General features: G+C 41.3%; 1 protein-coding gene across 6 annotated transcripts in view; it reads right to left on the bottom strand.

The window, feature by feature from the left end:
* SEMA4G (semaphorin 4G) overlaps positions 1-19,458 on the bottom strand; it is a 190,800-nt gene that overhangs the window by 61,449 nt on the left and 109,893 nt on the right. For 5 of the 6 annotated variants that reach the window (XM_056529593.1, XM_056529588.1, XM_056529589.1 and 2 more), the window contains exons 3-5: positions 15,611-15,759; positions 7,483-7,545; positions 2,341-2,439 (exon numbers count right to left, since the gene is read on the bottom strand). In XM_056529593.1, coding sequence (XP_056385568.1) covers positions 2,341-2,439; positions 7,483-7,545; positions 15,611-15,759 — 311 coding nt within the window. Of the gene's footprint in view, positions 1-2,340; positions 2,440-7,482; positions 7,546-15,610; positions 15,760-18,567; positions 18,669-19,458 lie in introns of those variants that run through there. The other variant, XM_056529592.1, reaches the window with a different exon arrangement.

Raw genomic sequence — 19,458 nt, forward strand, 5'->3', positions numbered from 1 at the left:
CCGTATATATATTTTGTCGTTCCTCCTTCACTAGTTAAAGAATGTAATTATTTCCAACCTGACATACAAATAGGAAAGTTTTATGTTGTCTGCTTTATAGGGCAGCACCAAGATCATTCTTTTCTTACCTACAAAAGTCTGTATCTGGCGCTCCTTGTATGAGAATATTTATTACAAGAAACTCCAAGACATAATGTAGAGATAAATATCAGCTATACCAGCAGAATGCTGCTGGGGATGAGATGAAGCCAGTGATAAATGCCAGCAGCTAGAATTACTCATTGGTGCACTATATGGTAGCATGTGGGTATTCTGTCTGAGTCTGAAGTGTCTGGCGCTTCTTTAACTATTACTTACAGACTGTTTAAGTAAAACTCCATTTATTTTGACACTTACAACACAGATTTAAGATTTTCCTTTGATAGAAGTTTACATGGCCTTAGGATGGGTTATTTTAAACACAGCTGAGAAAGAGCCTCCAAACCAAAGTGATACAGAAATAAAAGAACTGAATTGTTGTGATGTATCCTGTGAAGGGAGAAATTATCCTAAGGCTGCATTCACATGACAATAATGGCTCATGTGAAAACCGTAAGCATTGTGCTCCATCCTCCCCTACACCAATCTTTAAAGGACATCTATAGTGCAAAATAACTTATCCCCTATCCGTCGGATAGGGGATAAGTTATAGATCGCGGGGGCCCGAGCGCTGGGCCCCCCGCGATCTTCGGTACGGGGCCGCGGCAATATACAGGAAAGGGGGCGTTCCGTTCCAGGATGACATGGCGGCTGACACGCCTCCTCCATGAATCCCATAGAGATACATGGAGGAGGAGTGTCTGCCGCGGCTTTCTGCTGGGGATGAAACTTCACTTCCGGCAGACTGCCGCGGCCCCGTCCAGGAGATCCCGGGGGGCCCCAGCGCTCGAACCCCCCGCGATCTATAACTTATCCCCTATCCTTTGGATAGGCGATAAGTTATTTTGCGCTGGAGTACTCCTTTAAACATATACTCTATTTTACCTCCTTTCCTCTCTTAAAAAAGTTGGGTTTTAACAAGTCTTCTCTTTCCCCCCATTGCAGTCAGTCATCCCCTCGCCAAGGTGGTCACAGCAGTGTTCGCAACACTTGCACAGCAGTACAGCGGATTAATATTTACCTCCAGCATGCTGCAGAGATGCAGCGTTTACTGGCAGAAAGCTACATGTGAACAGCATATTACCAGATACTACATGTGAGACCTGTTTCCTGCATTCATTTGTGCTAACAAAGGTCAGCTCCACAAGGATCATTCACAAATTTGTAACAAAGGAAGAGTAGGATCAGCTCATCCAGCATAGACCCGCTGCAGCACGGACAGGTGCGGATTTACCTCATGGCAATCAAGAACAAGGAGGAGGTCCAGCGCAGCTTTTCACAGATATGCAGCTTTATTATATCACGCAAATAACACACAGGACATACACTGAGGTGACGCGTTTCGGCCAGTGCTACCGGCCGAAACGCGTCACCTCCATGTATGTCCTGTGTGTTATTTGCATGATATAATAAAGCCGCATATCTGTGAAAAGCTGCGCTGGACCTCCTCCTTGTTCTTGATTCACAGGTTTGTGATATGTAATTATTTTGTTACATATGTTGAGCCAACTGATCTCCATGGGTCCAGGTTCAAAAAATTATTGTATTGTAAAAGTCTATTGACATTTTTCCTCCATGATATACCTCCTTTAAGCCTCATTTACATATTATGTGTGACATTTATGTGGAGAGGAGGGGGGCTGAGAGTCCTGCTATATGGGAGGAGGGGACTGGATAGGGGGCCTCTTATGTGTAGAGGAGGGGGTCTGAGAGTCCTGCTATGTGTGAGGAGGGGACTGGATAGGGGGCCTGTTATGTGTAGAGGAGGGGGTCTGAGAGTCCTGCTATGTGTGAGGAGGGGACTGGATAGGGGGCCTGTTATGTGTAGAGGAGGGGGTCTGAGAGTCCTGCTATGTGTGAGGAGGGGACTGGATAGGGGGCCTGTTATGTGTAGAGGAGGGGGTCTGAGAGTCCTGCTATGAGGAAGGAGGGGACTGGATAGGGGCCTCTTATGTGGAGAGGAGGGGGCTGAAGGTCCTGTTATGTGTGAGGGGGTGACAGGTTAGTTCAGGTGACACTGATGACAGATTTCCAGTGTAGCATGGGCATATATGGTACCCTGGGCATATATGGTACATTTATCCTGGTATTACAACCTCTTTCAATGTAACACAGCCATTGCAAATAATTATATTTATTACACAAAAGAAAATTCTTGACCTTGGAGCAAACAGGGCAGTAGATAAAGTAAGCAGTACTTACGATGTAGCAGCAAAGAGGGGAAAAGGCATGCGTTCCGCAGGCATACAGGTGGGTTTCATTAAACCTCTGCAAGAGCCTTATATGGTTGAAACACTCCGTCTGCAGACAAAGGAAAAAAGGAAAATGTTATGTTCTAGCACTGGAGTACTAAATTCTGCTGGGAAAGACACAAACAAATCTTACATTAAACAGTACTGGTTCATCGACTCACTTTACCAGATGGGAGCTTCTTTAAGATAGACTATAAATGTAGAGAGATTTCACAGATATAACCTGATCACACCGTACTTGTTACATGGATATTAAGTTATAATGTACACTACTGTATAAGACTACCTTATTGTAGAAGTTCTGGCTTAGTTCTAGGTTCCATAGCATATTAAGGAAACAAAAAATAGAAATTCTAATGAAATACTGTACTCAGAACAGTTCCTAATCGTGAGTGGTGGTATAATATGTTGCAGGGTAGTGGCTCTTCTTTTTAACCTGTCAGCAGAAATCTGGCACGAAATATGGCACCACACTGTTTTGTGCTGTGTCTGCAGTAGATTGGCAAATCTTTACTCACTGCAAGCCATCAATTCTTATGGGGAGGCTTTAAATAGCTACTACGGGTGACTAAAAGTGCCACTACTCAGCCAGACATCTCTGGTGGCATCTTCTCAATCCCAGGTAGAATCAAGCTGTTGAAATCCAACATGCATCACCCTTCTCTCCAAGCAGTTGAAATCCAACTGCCCGACCCTTCACTCTACGCAGTTAAAATCCAATATGCCTGACCCTTCTCTACAGGCAGCTAAAATCCAATACGCCCAACCTCTCTCTGCAGGCAGATGAAATCCAACATGCTGACCCTTCTTTCCAGGCAGTTGAAATCCAACATGCCAGACCCTTCTCTCCAGACGGGTGAAATCCAGCATGCCTTAGCCTTCTCTCCCCAGACATCATTTTTCGAGTAAGAGTCAGAGGCTGCGATACACTTTAGACTAGTGTTTCTAAACCAGTGTGCCCCCAGCTGTTGCATAACTATAACTCCCAACATGCCCGGACCGCCGAAGGCTGTCCGGGCATGGTGGGAGTTTTAGTTTTGCAACAGCTGAAGGCACACTAGCTGTGAAACACTGCTTTAGTCAGTCACCAAAACCCACTAACTTTGAAGGGTTTGGCCAACTTTTGTCTACAGTGTGTGGCAGGGCTGTGGAGTCAGAGTCGAGGAGTCAGACAAAATTTTGGGTACCTGGAGTCGGAGTCGGCAAACAATAAATTGGAATAAAAAAAAAAAAAAAAGCAAGTTTAAATGTCCCAATTCACAAAAAGTTATAATTAATGACTTCTCTACTGTAAGAATAAAGACCAATGCATGCAGTGCCTCACGTAACCGCAAAACGAACACGTTAAGTGACCGTGAAGAAGCATGCTTTTCATGTGCTTCACTATATGGCACGCAATGCACAATTAGGAGCGTCAATACTTATACTTTCCATAGTGTTGTGTTCTGCTGTTACAGGGAACCCATGGGTAACCTAGCCTCTTATTGATAATGTTTTTTGCAGGACTAGAGACATTTGTATAAGTGAAAGGAATGGAGGGTCAATAGTTCAAGACTGAAGCTGTAAACCATTGGAAAAACTGCTGTCATTCAGCTAAGGCTATAAAAACTTGTAAACTGGATTGTTGGCTTAAACTTTGAACATAACAATGGGATTCTACTAGGGAAATCATGTTTTATAAAATAAATGCCCCTTCCTGGATCCTCCCACTGCCCTATCTTCCGCAGCAGGTCAGCACACAAACTGTTCAATACCGTAGACTGTTGGCTTCCCAGCCAGTAGTCCTGTGGTAAAGACATGTACGTTGCCTTTCTTTCCTTCAAGGAATGTATAAAATACATTATCATATTAATACAGAGGAGTCGGAAGTACAAAAAACTGCGGAGTCAGAACATTTATCTACCGACTCCACAGCCCTGGCGTGTGGGCACTGTAAGGTCTAAACGTTGCCTCCTGAAGCATTGAAATAAAGGATATGAGCAAATCAAAAGCACCAAAATTAGCAACTTACAGAAACTGAAAAGATTCTATTGTCTCTTGCATCCATAATAATCTAAAAAATTAGCTTGGTCTATGGTTCTAACCAGCGATAAATGTACAGTACATAAAGGCATATATAATAATAGAAAATCTCTTTAACTAGTTTAAATCAGTGCTATTTTCCCTGATATTGTCCAGACACAGTCTTCCCTTTTTTTTGGATTCCATGTGAGTTTGACAACTATACATAATTTTTCTAAGGTTATTTAAATAATTTTTGCATCTTTTTTTTGAAACACATATGACCTTGGTTTGTATGTTCTTATGTTATCCCTGTGTTTACACTCCAAGTACAGTTTAAAAAAAAATAAAAAATAAATTAAATTAAAATGTTGAGACCCAATCTTAGTACAGAGCCTTGATATAGGTCAGTGCTATAATGTAAATAATTTAATAAATAATGATAATAACAGAAAAGTATAAACAGCATTTATTGTGTATAAAAGGTAGTGATGTAGGAAAAAGTCTGTGCCTTCTCCCTGGAGAGTCAAGCTGTCTCTGACAACAGGTTCTCCACTTCTGTGGCTGCACAATTTCTGTGTGCAGCTGCAGCCTTCGTCGTGTTGCTCAGAAAAATATCACCGCAGAGTTATATGAGGATACTGATGTCTGTTGGGCGATCTGCAAGCAGCTAATGGGGATGTTCCTCTAACAACACTTATCCTTTAACCATGGGATAGGACATTGGTCACCAAAACGTGGCCCTCCAGGTTTTGCAAAAATACAACTCCCAGCATGCCAGGACAGCAGTTGGCTGTCCGGTCATGATGGAAGTTGTAGTTTTGCAAAATCTAGATGGCCACATTTTGGGGACCGCTGCAAAAGGAGATGTGTATGATTGTTGGGGGTTCAATTGTTGGAACCCCAGTGATGTTAACATGTCCTGTTGGACTAAAGCTGCAGTCACTCCATTCATTGTCTATGGGATGGTCAGAGATGGCCAAGCACTGTACTAATAATGCTCTTATGGTCTTCACACTCCATTGTTTGGACTCCTAGCAGTGAGGTGTACATTTCTTCTATGTTGGTAAAACAACTTCTAAAAAGGGAACCATTTATGGGATTTTACCAAATATAACAAGTGGCAACATGTTCTATATGGCAAAACATTCTTCATTCCTGCACCCAGCTATGGTGGGGATATGATGTTAGAAAGTCTCTCCCACCAGCCCCGTAAGTAGTCACATGGGCAGGGAGATATACTTACCTAACCCCGTCTGCATGCGCTGTAATCCCACCCCTCTGCATGATTGACATCCTGAGCACGGCCCACATCATTGCTCTGCTCAGTATGCTAAGGGGATTACAGCCGGGAAGATGGGACTAGGTAAGTATAGTTCCCTGCCCAGGGGACTGCTTACAGGGCCGGTGGGGGAGACTTTCTAACTTTATATCCTCTCCATCCCTGTGGGCAGGAATGTCCTCCAGGGATGGCGAGGAAGAAGATTTTACCATACATAACGCATTGAAATGAGTTATATATGGCAAAATCTCAAGATTGGATCCCTTTGAGGAACTGCTTGACAGCAGGATATATTCCCCTAAATGCACCAGACAAAAATATTAATACATTGTCAGTACTGTTAAAGTTATGCTTCGGTCCCAGGCTGCCATTCACCACTGGCCCTTCTGGCATGCTTGAATACTTCTCAACAGCACATTATTTGAAGGGATTGTCCAGCCATGGAGACTTAAAAAAAATCACTCTATTTGGAATTCAAATGCTAGGAAGTATGCCCGAAGCCACTGTTACTTTGCGCTTATAGTAATAGAAATATCACATGAGGCAAGACCCAACTCCTGCCATCGGACACGCTGAAGTACATGGCTGAACTCTGGCCGTGTAGCATTCTGTGACTATTAACACAACGTAACTCTGTGTATACAAAGACCCAATGAGGACTGGAGGTACAGAACAGCTCAACATGTGATCATTGATCATATAAATAATTGGAAAGTATTTTCCAAAACTTTATTGAAAAAAATTTAATTAAAAAAAAGATCATATCCAATACTGTAAATCCTGGATAAGCCAGACTTAAAATGGAGCCCAGAGTATGTGTGCATTCACACCACATTTTTGCAATACAGTTCCCGTATACGTTTTCAATGTGAAAACCGTTCGGAATCGTATTGAAAACCGTATGTATTGACTCTCCATTGAAAACCGTATGCCAAAAGATGCATAAGGTTGTGTCCGTTTTTCATGCTGTACGGTTTTGTAAGGTTTTTTTTTCCGTACCCAAAACCATAGCCTACCACGTTTTGTGGTCCGGGTGAAAAACTGTATTAAACTGTATACGTTTTTTTAACATTGGAGTCAATGGGAACCGTACAGAACCATAACTTTGCACTGTTTTTTTTCTTGGAATTTCAATCAAACAAGTGAAACTTTATTCTAAAAGGAGTGTAAAGTTAAAAACGTATACGTTTTTTTTTTCTTACAAAACGGATGCAAGCTGACTTCATTTTGCAAATTGTATACGGTTTTTAACTGTATACGGGTTGAAATTTGTACACACATTTTGATACAGTTTAGTCTGCTTTTGAGGAATCAGTTTTTCATCAAATACCTGATACGGGAACTGTATTGCAAAAACGTGGTGTGAATGCACCCTATGACTACTATTCTGTCCCTATTCTTTTATTTAAAGGGGTATTCCAGGCAAAACCTTTTTTTATATATATCAACTGGCTCCGGAAAGTTGAACAGATTTGTAAATTACTTCTATTAAAAAATCTTAATCCTTCCAATAGTTATTAGCTTCTAAAGTTTTCTGTCTAACTGCTCAATGATGATGTCACGTCCCGGGAGCTGTGTATGATGGGAGAATATCCCCCTAGGAACTGCACAGCTTCCAGGATGTGAGTCATCAGAGAGCAGTTAGACAGAAAACAACAACTCAACTTCAGAAGCTAATAACTATTGGAAGGATTAAGATTTTTTTAATAGAAGTAATTTACAAATCTCTTTAACTTTCCGGAGCCAGTTGATATATAAAAAAAAGTTTTGGCCTGGAATACCCCTTTAATAATCTACACTGTATTTTACCTGGTTGTTTCGGCCTTTGTCCTGACAGGCCTTGGTCTCATCAGCATTAACTTCCCAATGGATCTAGAACAAATAGAGATACAATTAAAAAAAAAGGTTAATATCGCTGTCAGCTTAAAAAGGTTATTTACCATTAGCTGAAACATTTTCCATTTTGGATAAACAGCGCAGGACTAGAGCAACTGTGATTCATACTGAGCAAGCAAAGCAATACAAATCTACTATAAAACAGTACAACTTGGGAATCATATAGTGGTGCTATACAAACTGAAATGTTGTGTAAATTGCACAGTGATTTACCATAAAGTAACTATATTTGCTTTGGACCTCTCTCTTGCAGTTTTTACACTCTATTTGCGATCTTGATATAAGACCATTTTTGGTCCTTGTAGAAGAAAGTAGTCGGTAGCAGCACTATTGCTCCTGAAAGTTTTGTTCTGTGTCGTTATTGTCATCTGCTCTTCTGATCCATATACATCTTGTTTTTATGACTCCCAAAAAAACAGTTTTGGCAGAAGGCTCATTGCCGCTCTATTAACAATCCCTATTCATCATTATTGAAGCTAACGGGGATCAGATGAATAAAGGGATCATATAGATTATAATGAAAGGTTTCCCTTAAGGCTAAAACCAGGACCTCTCCTGTGTGCTGAAGCTTTAATGCTGTAGATATATATACTTCTGTACACAGGTAAGCATTTCCTAAACAAGATGATCTGGAAGTGTGTACAGTGACCCCCGACCTACGATCATTTCAACATGCGATGGCTTCTCAGAGGCCATCGCATGTTGAAGGCAGCATCAACATACGATGCTTTTGTATGTCGGGGCCATCGCATAAATGGCTATCTGGCAGCGCAGACTGCTTCAGTTGCCACCGGATAGCCGTTTACGGTGCCCCGTGTGCTCCGGTGATGGTCTCCTACCTGTCCTCGGGGCTCCGGAGCGTCTCTCCGTCGTCGTCATCACGTCGAGGCGACGGAGAGAGAAGATGCCGGGGAAGCAGAGGCCTTGCCGGAGCGTCGGGGACGCGGCGACGGCGATGGGGGGCGACATCCAGGGCAGTGGTGACGGTCGGGAGCGGCGGGGACAGGTGAGTACAACTTCCTCTACCAGTGGTCTTCAACCGGCGGGCCTCCAGATGTTGCAAAACTACAACTCCCAGCATGCCCGGACAGCCGTTGGCTGTCCGGGCATGCTGGGTGTTGTAGTTTTGCAACATCTGGAGGTCCGCAGGTTGTAGACCACTGTCCTATACTTTACATTGCACGGATCCCTCAACATACGATGGTTTCAACAAACGATGGTCCGTTTGGAACGGATTACCATCGTATGTTGAGGGACCACTGTACTGGCGGAAATTACAATGGGCTTGATCTTGATTTTTTTTTTTTTTTTTTGAAAAAGGAAAAACTTTTAGAAGAGGACGCAGAATCCTATGTAATTTTGGAAAAGGGATGAAAACGGGTTGTATGATCAGAGAGACGATTTCAGATGCCTCCTGAGACTTCAGGTAAACAGTTGATATTGTCCTTGAAGCCTGCAGTCAACCAGGCTAAGAATGAGAAATCACATGACAGTCACATGACAGTCACATGACAGTCACATGACAGTCACATGACAGTCACATGACAGTCATGTCATACATCAAGGGGCTAGTTCATTATGATAAGGGTGCTGCTTAGTCCTTAAAGGGGTACTCGGCAGCTCGTGACATCATAGACCCGCACCTTCACAATGTCACGCCCCGCCGCCTCAATGCAAGTCTATGGGAGGCAGTCAAGCCTCCTCCAATAGACTTGCATTGAAGGGGCAGAGGGTGATGTCATGAGGGGGCGGGGTTATGACATCACAAGCTCCTGTTGCCTGCTCGAGCATTTGGAACAGTTTGTTCCAAACACTGAGCAGTGGAGTACCCCTTTAATTTCTCAAGAAACTCTTGATAAGAAATGGATGAAAATCAGATGAAAATCCAAAACAATCTTTCAAACAGACAAAAACACAAAGTATTTATTTATTTATTTTTAAACAATGCAGTTTTTTTGGAGCCAAAGATGGCTACAGTTGGAAGAAAAAGTACAAGTCCTTTCTTTATATCTCCCATTTCTTATTAATCCATTCTTGACTTTGGGTCAAAAACTGCATCAAAACTGTTGAAACTTTTTTTTTTTTTTTTTTTACCAAAAAACACTGTTCATGTGAAACCACATTAAAGGTAGGGTCACACGTGTTGTATTTTCCTACCAATTGAAATCAATAAGAAGCAAAATACACAGCTGACTTAGCTACCCATTGACTTCAATGGGTAGGAAAAATATGCAGAAGCAAATATGCAGTAAAATATGACACGTGTGACCCTACCCTAAAAGGGTTATGCACAAATAAAAGGCTTTATTTCACAGAAACAGCATCACTCTAACCCTTGGGATGTGTCTGGTTTTGCAACTCTTAGTAAATAGAACTGAGCTGCAATACCAAACACAGTTTACTTTTTTTTGTTAAAATTGACAACGCTTTAGATGGTCTTCCTAGCCATAATGCAGTGTTTATTTAAACTGAAATTGTTGCTGTTTAAAGGGATACTCCCGTGGAAAACTTTTTTTTTTTTTTTAATCAACTGGTGCCAGAAAGTTAAACAGATTTGTAAATCACTTCTATTAAAATATCTTAATCCTTCCAGTACTTTTTAGGGGCTGTATACTAAAGAGAAATCCAAAAAAGAAATGCATTTCCTGTGATAATCTGACCACAGTGCTCTCTACTGACCTCTGCTGTCCATTTTAGGAACTGGAGAAAATCCTCATAGCACACATATTCCAGTTCCTAAAATGGACAGCAGAGGTCAGCAGAGAGCACTGTGGTCAGGACATCACAGTAAATGCATTTCTTTTTGGATTTCACTCTAGTATACAGCCCCTAAAAACTACTGGAAGGATTAAGATTTTTTAATAGAAGTGATTTACAATTCTGTTTAACTTTCTGGCACCAGTTGATTAAAAAAAAAAAAAAAAAAAAGTTTTCCACGGGAGTACCCCTTTAAGATCTATAATCCAATGACCCACTGTTGATTTCATAGGAAAACACATTTTTTCACGTTAACCATTGTTACTTTTGGCGAATTACGAATTGACATGCTGTTGTCATGAGTCACACTGTAAACAATTTGTTACACTTTATATTCCCATAGTGGTTAGTGATGTAAAGATCTGCGCAGTCAATTAAACAGTGAGAGAGCTCTTTTCATGCGCAGGGACTGAAAAAATGGCTTAAAAGCAATATATGGATGAGCTGGACTCCGTGAGTCATCTAACTTGTGTAACTTGGCATAGGGAAATCAATAGCTGTTTTACATCTGCCCTTAGGATACAAGGAGTGCCCTACTATCATCTGCTTAGTCACAAAGTCGTCAGGGATCACGTATGTCATTACTGCTGTCACAGATTAAATATCTTGCTGACAGTGGTACTAATACTTCTGTTTACGTGTCGCCGTGACTCATGGATTTGCTTTAGGCTTATAACTGCATAGAAGAATCGATCCTGACGCGGCTAACACCAGGATGTCATGTGTGGTGGTTATGGACACCACATCTGGTATTTTGGCCACCCTGCCGGTATTTTTATATAAAAAATACCGGCCATGCAATGGCCAGTATTTATCCAACCAATCCTCCAACTCCTGGAATGTTGCACCATATACTATACCAGTGATTTCCAACCAGAGCACCTCCAGCTGTTGCAAAACTACAACTCCCAGCATGCCCGGACAGCCGTTGGCTGTCCGGGCATGCTGGGAGTTGTAGTTTTGCAACAGCTGGAGCCACCCCTGGTTGGGAAACACTGACCCAGACAAATATACTACTATATAGTCCAACATGCTGGGAGTTGTAGCTTCCATTTGGGGCAAACTGCTGAGTCACAGGCTGTATCGGGGCATGCTGGGAGTTGTAGCTTCCATTTGGGGCAAACTGCTGAGCCACAGGCTGTATCGGGGCATGCTGGGAGTTGTGTTTAGTAACTAACTGAAACTCCCGAATTTTATTTTTTTTAAAAAGCGATCAAAAAGTCACATCAAAACAAAAATTAGACTGTTAAAATCTGCAGATCGGAGCACAAAAAATGAGCCCTCATACAGGCCCGTATAAGGGGAAGTGAAAAAGTTATAGGGGTCAGAATAGGACAAAATTTCCCCCCGCATGTGTGTATCCTGTGATGTCACGCATATATATATTAAAGGGTAACGCATGAAAATGAATTTTTGCTATTGCACTCCTTATGGTAAATAAAAAATATTTCTTAATGCTTTATTTGTGCTTAAATAAAGCTCAAGAGCACATTTTCCCGCATCTCATCCACAGACTTTGAACCGAAGCCCAAACACAGGAAGTGCAGCCTGGAGTGCTGAAGGGGGTGTGTCCAGCCTCATCCAATCATAGCTCCTCTCACACTTAACTGCCATATGCTGTTGGTTGGACACACCCCCCTCAGCACTCCAGGCTGCACTTCCTGTGTTTGGGCTTCGGTCCAAAGTCTGTGTAGGAGATGGGGGGAAATGTGCTCTTGAGCTTTTTTAAGCACAAATAAAACAAAGAAAACTTCATTTTTTAAAACAAAGTAAATTAGAAATATTTTTGATTTACCATAAGGAGTGCAATAGAAAAACATCTTTTAAAGGGATACTCCGGTGAAAACCTTTTTTTTTTTTTTTTAAATCAACTGGTGGCAGAAAGTTAAACATATTTGTAAATGACTTCTATTAAAAAACCTTAATCCTTCCTGTACTTATTAGCTGCTGAATACTACAGAGGAAATTATTTTATTTTTTGAATGCTCTCTGATGACATCACGAGCACAGTTCTCTCTGCTGACGTTATTATAATAATAATAACGCTCTATTTATTGTTGTCCTTAGTGGGATTTGAACCCAAGTCCCCAGCACTGCAGGGCAGCAGTGCTAACCACTGAGCCACCATGCTGCCCTTAGCATACATCTGCTATGCATCTGCTATGCATCTGCTATGCATGGTTGCTAAAATGGATAGAGATGTCAGCAGAGAGCACTATGTTCGTGATGTCATCAGTGTTCCAAAAAGAAAGGAATTTCCTCTGTAGCATTCAGTAGCTAATAAGTACTGGAAGGATTAAGATTTTTTAATAGAAGTAATTTACAAATATGTTTAACTTTCTGCCACCAGTTGATTTAAAAGAAAAAAGATTTTCACCAGAGTACCCCTTTAATGAGAGTGGCCATTTAAAGGGGTACTCCTGTGGAATGTTTTTTTTTTTTTTTTTAAATCAACTGGTGGCAAAAAGTTAAACAGATTTGTAAATAACTTCTATTAAAAAATCTTAATCCTTCCAGTACTTTTTAGGGGCTATATACTACAGAGCAAATGCTTTACTTTTTAGATTTCTCTGATGTCATTACCACAGTGCTCTCTGCTGACCTCTGCTGTCCATTTTAGGAACTGTCCAGAGCAGGAGAAAATCCCCATAGCAAACATATGCTGCTCTGGACAGTTCCTAAAATGGACAGCAGAGGTCAGCAGAGAGCACTGTGGTCAGGACATCAGAGAAATCTAAAAAGTAAATAATTTCCTCTGTAGTATACAGACCCTAAAAAGTACTGGAAGGATTAAGATTTTTTAATAGAAGTAATTTACAAATCTGTTTAACTTTCTGGCACCAGTTGATTAAAAAAAAAAAGTTTTCCACGGGAGTACCCCTTTAACCTCTTAAGGACCAAGGACGTATGAGTACGTCCTTGGTCCCGCTCCCGTGAAATAACGCGGGGTCCCACGGTGACCCCGCATCATATCACGGCGGGCCCGGCATCATAGTTAAGCCGGGACCTGCCGCTAATAGCACTGATCGCAGTGCCGCGCGCTATTAACCCTTTAGCCACGTGCTCAAAGCTGAGCCACACGGCTAAAAGTGAAAGTAAAAAGTGCCGGTTAGCTCAGTGGGCTGTTCGGGATAGCCGCGGCGAAATCGCGGCATCCCGAACAGCTTACAGGACAGCGGGAGGGTCCCTACCTGCCTCCTCACTGTCCGATCACCGAATGACTGCTCCGTGCCTGAGATCCAGGCATGAGCAGTCAAGCGGAAGAATCATCGATCACTGGTTTCCTATGAGAAACCAGTGATCAATGTAAAAGATCAGTGTGTGCAGTGTTATAGGTCCCTATGGGAGCTATAACACTGCAAAAAAAAAAAAAGTGAATAAAGATCATTAACCCCTCCCCTATTAAAAGTTTGAATCACCCCCCTTTTCCCATAAAAAAAAAACTGTGTAAATAAAAATAAACATATATGGTATCGCGGAGTGTGGAAATGTCCGGATTATAAAAATATATCGTTAATTAAACCGCATGGTCAATGGCGTACGCGCAAAAAAATTCCAAAGTCCAAAATAGTGCATTTTTGGTCACTTTTTATATCATGAAAAAATGAATAAGTCCTATCAATGCAAAAATGGTACTGTTAAAAACTTCAGAACACGGCGCAAAAAATGAGCCCTCATACCGCCCCATACACGGAAAAAAAAAAAAAGTTATAGGGGTCAGAAGATGACAATTTTAAACGTATTAATTTTTAAAAGTTATGATTTTTTCCAGAAGTACGACAAAATCAAACCTATATAAGTAGGGTATCATTTTAATCATATGAACCAACAGAATAAAGAGAAGGTGTAATTTTTACTAAAAAATGTACTACGTAGAAACGGAAGCCCCCAAAAGTTACAAAACCGCGTTTTTTATTTTTATTTTGTCTCACAATGATTTTTTTGGGCAAAATGACTGACGTCATTACAAAGTAGAATTGGTGGCGCAAAAAATAAGCAATCATATGGATTTTTAGGTGCAAAATTGAAAGAGTTATGATTTTTTAAAGGCAAGGAGCAAAAAACGAAAGTACAAAAACTGAAAAAATCCCGGTCCTTAAGGGGTTAATTATGCAAATTACCATGGCTGGTATTTTTTTGCAAGAAAGGTGGCAACCCTAGTGGTGGTATCCAGGGCCAAAGGGTAGTCTATGAGCAAGGACCCCAGCGAAGGACCAGAGAGTAACTAAAGTAACAAAACTTTGAGGCCAGCCAAACCTTGTCCTTCATTCACTGCTAATACTCTTTTTCTACATCACTCAAGTTGGGTGTTGTACCAATTGTTGACTGGAGGTTATGTGTCAGGAAGTAAGAAGTATCTAAATATTATATGCACGCAGAGTCAATCACTTCATTCCTTTTACTTCAACCTTTTCCATTCCAGCATAGGACACTCAATAACTCATCTCCACCCTAATCTTTATGTAAAGGCATTTTCTCTTGCTGGCCTTTCCATTAGCACAAATAGAAAAGGAGCTATACAAGAGAAAAAGAGGGGGGCTCCACCAAATAATGTCTGTGACAACTAGGGGTTCTACTAGAGTGCTTCTGTAGTCATGCATGAAGAAAAAAAACGTTACGGCCATCACGCCCCCTCCAATAGACTTTCATTGAGGGGCATAGCCATGATGACACTGTCACGCCCGCTCTTGTTGTCACGGCCATGCCCCCTCAATGCCCCGTATTGGCAGTCATCAGGCATGGAGCGAAGTTTGCCGGATCACCGGATTTCTGGGTGCCGCAGCCGAGATTGCGGGGGTCTTATGTCTAGGGGCGGAGTAACCCTTTAATGGACTCACCTTTCTTCAACCTTGCAAACTATGTAACTAATAAAATTACCTCTTGTCCCAGCCATTGGAAGCTCTTCAAATAAACTAAACAGTTTGAAGACAAATTTATCTTCACAAGCGCATAGAAAAAGAAAGACGGAGCACATACCATATACTTCAGTGCCGTGATTTCTTTATTTTCTCCATACGGGGTAAGCGGTGAGGGGAAAGGGAGGGTGGACAGGCGCTTCGGAGGAACTCTGGGCTACGGTCCGTATCACGCTGGGGTATGTGCTCCCTCTTTCTTTTTCTATGTGCTTGTGAAGATGGAATTGTGATTTTTACGTGAGCACTACCACACACTGTGTAGGGGCTAGTCCAGGTGTATCTGATTCTGATTGAGTGCGGCAAGGATTCGAATACGTAGTGGTGCCGGTATTCACCTCATTACATATTAGTTTGAAGACAAAACTTACCGTTCTTTGAGACCTTTGAGAAATGTCGCTTGAGTTGAGAGAGAAGATGGCGCCTCTTGCCCCCACGTACAGAATTCCATGCTCATCTTCCAGGAGTAAAGTGCTGTAATTCTTCATATTATCGCTAAACCATTTTGCATCCGCAAGTTCTGTGGAAAAAAAATATTCCATATTATAATGATTATTCCAATATCCAAGGTAAACACAACAAAAATGTACAGTACTTATTTTTTATATAATATTCTGTGGATATATATATATATATATATATATATATATATATATATACACACACACATTTAGAAACCTAAAAGGAATTATCTCACCACAACAACCCCCCACTTTGGCAAAGGAATCCGCCGCCATGTAATGCTTCACTTCCCTTTTTTCTGCAAAAACAATTTATACCTAGATTTGGCTTTTCTTGATGAGAGTCAATAATAAAAGAGCCTTCGCTCTAAAATAAGGGAATAAAACAAATCCTTACAGCGTGCCTCTAATGTTTTTTTTTTTCATTTTTAGTAAAAATACTATTGTACCTCACTGTACCCTCTGGTCAATAGAGCAGGACAGATGTAATAGTTGGTATCTTCACATTGGATGAACTTGTATTACCAGTTCCTGCACCTTTAAAAAAGTGTCATGTTCCAAATACTAAACATGAAAAAATACTGATTGTGACATAGCTGAGCTCTTCTCTCAAGGTGTCTTTTAAGTGAAATTTTAGAAATCTTTGTTCCGCCTTAAACCTGCTATTCTGGTCTGTAAACAGGTTTATCTTATTAAGTCAGATTTGCTTTTCAGAGGCAAAAAAACAAGTGTAAACCACGTGTGACGATGTATTTCAGGACATATATTCCATATTAAGAGTTTTCTTCATCCTGAAAATGCAGAATTCAATTTAGATCAAGCTATCTTTACAAGACCACTTAAGTCCAGGTGCATTGACTAGATGTCCATTCAAATACCAACAACTGGGGTAATAGTAAAGCTAGCCATATACATAAGAGGTCGACCAAACAACCATCTTATGTGTATGGGAGTCTCCCAGCTCTCCCCAGTAGCAGATGTCAGGGGACATAACTTTTAGGCATGTTGAATGAAACTGTCCAATCCTTTTGTCCTACACACAAGTCAGACAGCAGCTTACCCCACCCTTTTCCCTTCGAATTATATGCATTGCTCTAAGGGTATGTTTTACATGCACTGCATGATTGCTAGTAAGCACCAGCTGTCAGACCACCTTCATACACTTATGTCCTATTCTGGGGATGGGGGATTAGTGCCTATGAAGACTGATTCCCTTTAAAGGGGTACTTCAGTGAAAAACTATTATTATTTTTTTTAAATAAACTGATGCCAGAAAGTTAAACAGATTTGTTAACTTTATTTAAAAATCTTAATCCTTCCAGTAATTATCAGCTGCTGTATGCTCCAGAGGTAGTTCTTTTCTTTTTGAATTTATTTTCTGTCTGACCACAGTGCTCTCTGCTGACACCTCTGTCCATGTCAGGAACTGTCCAGAGCAGGAGAAAATCCCCATACCAAACCTCTCCTGCTCTGGACAGTACCTAAAATGGACAGAGGTGTCAGTAGAGAGCACTGTGGTCAGACAGAAAAGAAATTCAAAAATAAAATAACTTCCTGTGTAGCATACAGCAGCTGAAAAGTACTGGAAGGGTTCACATTTTTAAATACAAGTAATTTGGAAATCTGTTTAACTTTCTGGCACCAGTTGATTTAAAAAAAGCAGGAGCCAAGTTGTTGTGCAATTTGTCCAGAAACTGTCCTTTGCTCAGCTCTGCGACAGTACATACAGTATATAACAAGCTATTTTCCATCCCGACTGGCTTTCAGCTGCGGACTTTCAGCTGACCCAATGAAGTGAATGGTAGTGTAACGTGCAAAGGATTTCCTCAGTGAGTTACCCTACCATTCACTTTAATAGGTCCGACAAAAGTCTGCAGTAGTGTGAACATAGGAGTTACGATGGTGTAAACATGCCCTAAGGCTGTGTTCACATGTTGAAGCTAATTAACGGAACCACAACTAATCGCCGCATGCGCTTTTGCTAGTGCAAATGATCGAAATCCCAGTAAAAAATGGTGGTAAAAATGTACAGCAATTATGCAAATCATGGTTAAACATGTCATTTTTTTACAGCAAATTTGGTCATTTGTGGTAAAAGGCGTCAAAACATATAAAATATTCCATTTAATCATTTCAGTTAATAGAGTTCTCAAGCCTATATTTGTTAACTGGAGCACAGAGAAGAAACCTCTCTGGAGGACCCAACATAACAACAATGTAGGAATTACATTCATATAAACGAGCAGTATGCAATACTTCATTTTCCCTGCAGAGGCACTAAAGATTAATTAAACACAAGCTGCAGATTGAGTTAATAGTGGGGGCCCCATCAATGGGACAACCTGTGATCACATCGTGCCCGGGGGGTTTAAAAAAAAAAAAAAAAACAGACAACCACCATATAACCAAATGTGGACTCTCTACACAAAAGGTCATAAAAGTAACATATCTGACAACAAAGACAACGTAAAGGAAATCTGTATGTGATATCATTGCTACTGTACGAGAGCAGTCAACCCTGATGAATGAAATTAAAAGGCAAAGCTCCGGCTTCGCTGCTACATCTGACAGCTCGGCACAATAGTGGTCGCTAAGCAACAACCTTTACTCAGAAGGAAAGCAGCGCTGCAGTCTCTACCTCCTGTCAGTCGCCATGGTGTGGCCTCAGGACACAAGGTGGTTCACATATTAGGCTCATCTGCTGACTCAGTATTTTGAACCTCAGGAGGGAATACAAAATAATAGCTGGAGGCTGTTTCTCTCCACTATGCAACCTACCTCCTAGGAGACTTCCAGGTTAACCGAGCAAAGTACAACAGCACCATAGTGTGAAAAATTGTATTTAGTAAGAATGAAATATAATATACCATGAAATGCCTTTAACCAAGCATCCAATGGTTTGGAGACGGGTAGACCAAAGAAAGTTTATCATACAAAATTACAATATTCTCAGGTCTCAGTAGAGTCTTAGGACGAGTTCACATGGGCGAAAAATGTGCGGAATGTCCGCTGGGAAAACAAGTGTGGAGATCCCGCACATTTGATTAATCGGTGGCTGCTAGGACTGCTTGGAAATGCTCCATCTCATCAACAACAATTCATTTCCTTGCTGAATCCACTATAGATGAGCGAACTTCCAGTAATTTGATTGGTCACAAACTTCTCGGCTCGGCAGTTGCTGACTTTATCCTGCATAAATGAGTTCAGCTTTCAGGTGCTCCGGTGGGCTGGAGACTCTCTCTTTGGACTGTATCCACCTTTTCCAGCCCACCGGAGCACCTGAGAGCTGAACTCATTTATGCAGGATAAAGTCAGCAACTGCTGAGCCGAGAAGTTTGTGACCAATCGAATTACTGGAAGTTCGCTCATCTCTAGTATCCACCGAAAGAATAGACAAGTCTATTTTTTTTTCTGCAGACGCCAGAATCTGAATTTGCAGATGTTTCTGGCATTGTAATTCAGCGCATGTGAACAGTGCAGCAGATTCCCATTGAAATCAATGCGCTTCTACAGCGCAATGTCCGTGCATAATATTCAAGCACAATTCCACACAGACATTCTGCCGTGTGAACATGGCCTTAAAGTAGTTATGACAAACATAACAAATTGATCACCTATCTATTGAATAAGCAGGGGTCAAGTCCTGGGGAAAAAGGTGTGTGACTCTTACTAATGAGAACGGTGTTCCTGCTGTGAAAAAAGTGCAGGAGCTCAGTTCCCATGAGTTCCTGCAGGACTTGAGCCCTGTGAATAAGTAT

The sequence above is a fragment of the Hyla sarda genome, chromosome 7 (genome assembly GCF_029499605.1).
Source record: "Hyla sarda isolate aHylSar1 chromosome 7, aHylSar1.hap1, whole genome shotgun sequence".
In the NCBI taxonomy this organism is placed as follows: domain Eukaryota; kingdom Metazoa; phylum Chordata; class Amphibia; order Anura; family Hylidae; genus Hyla; species Hyla sarda.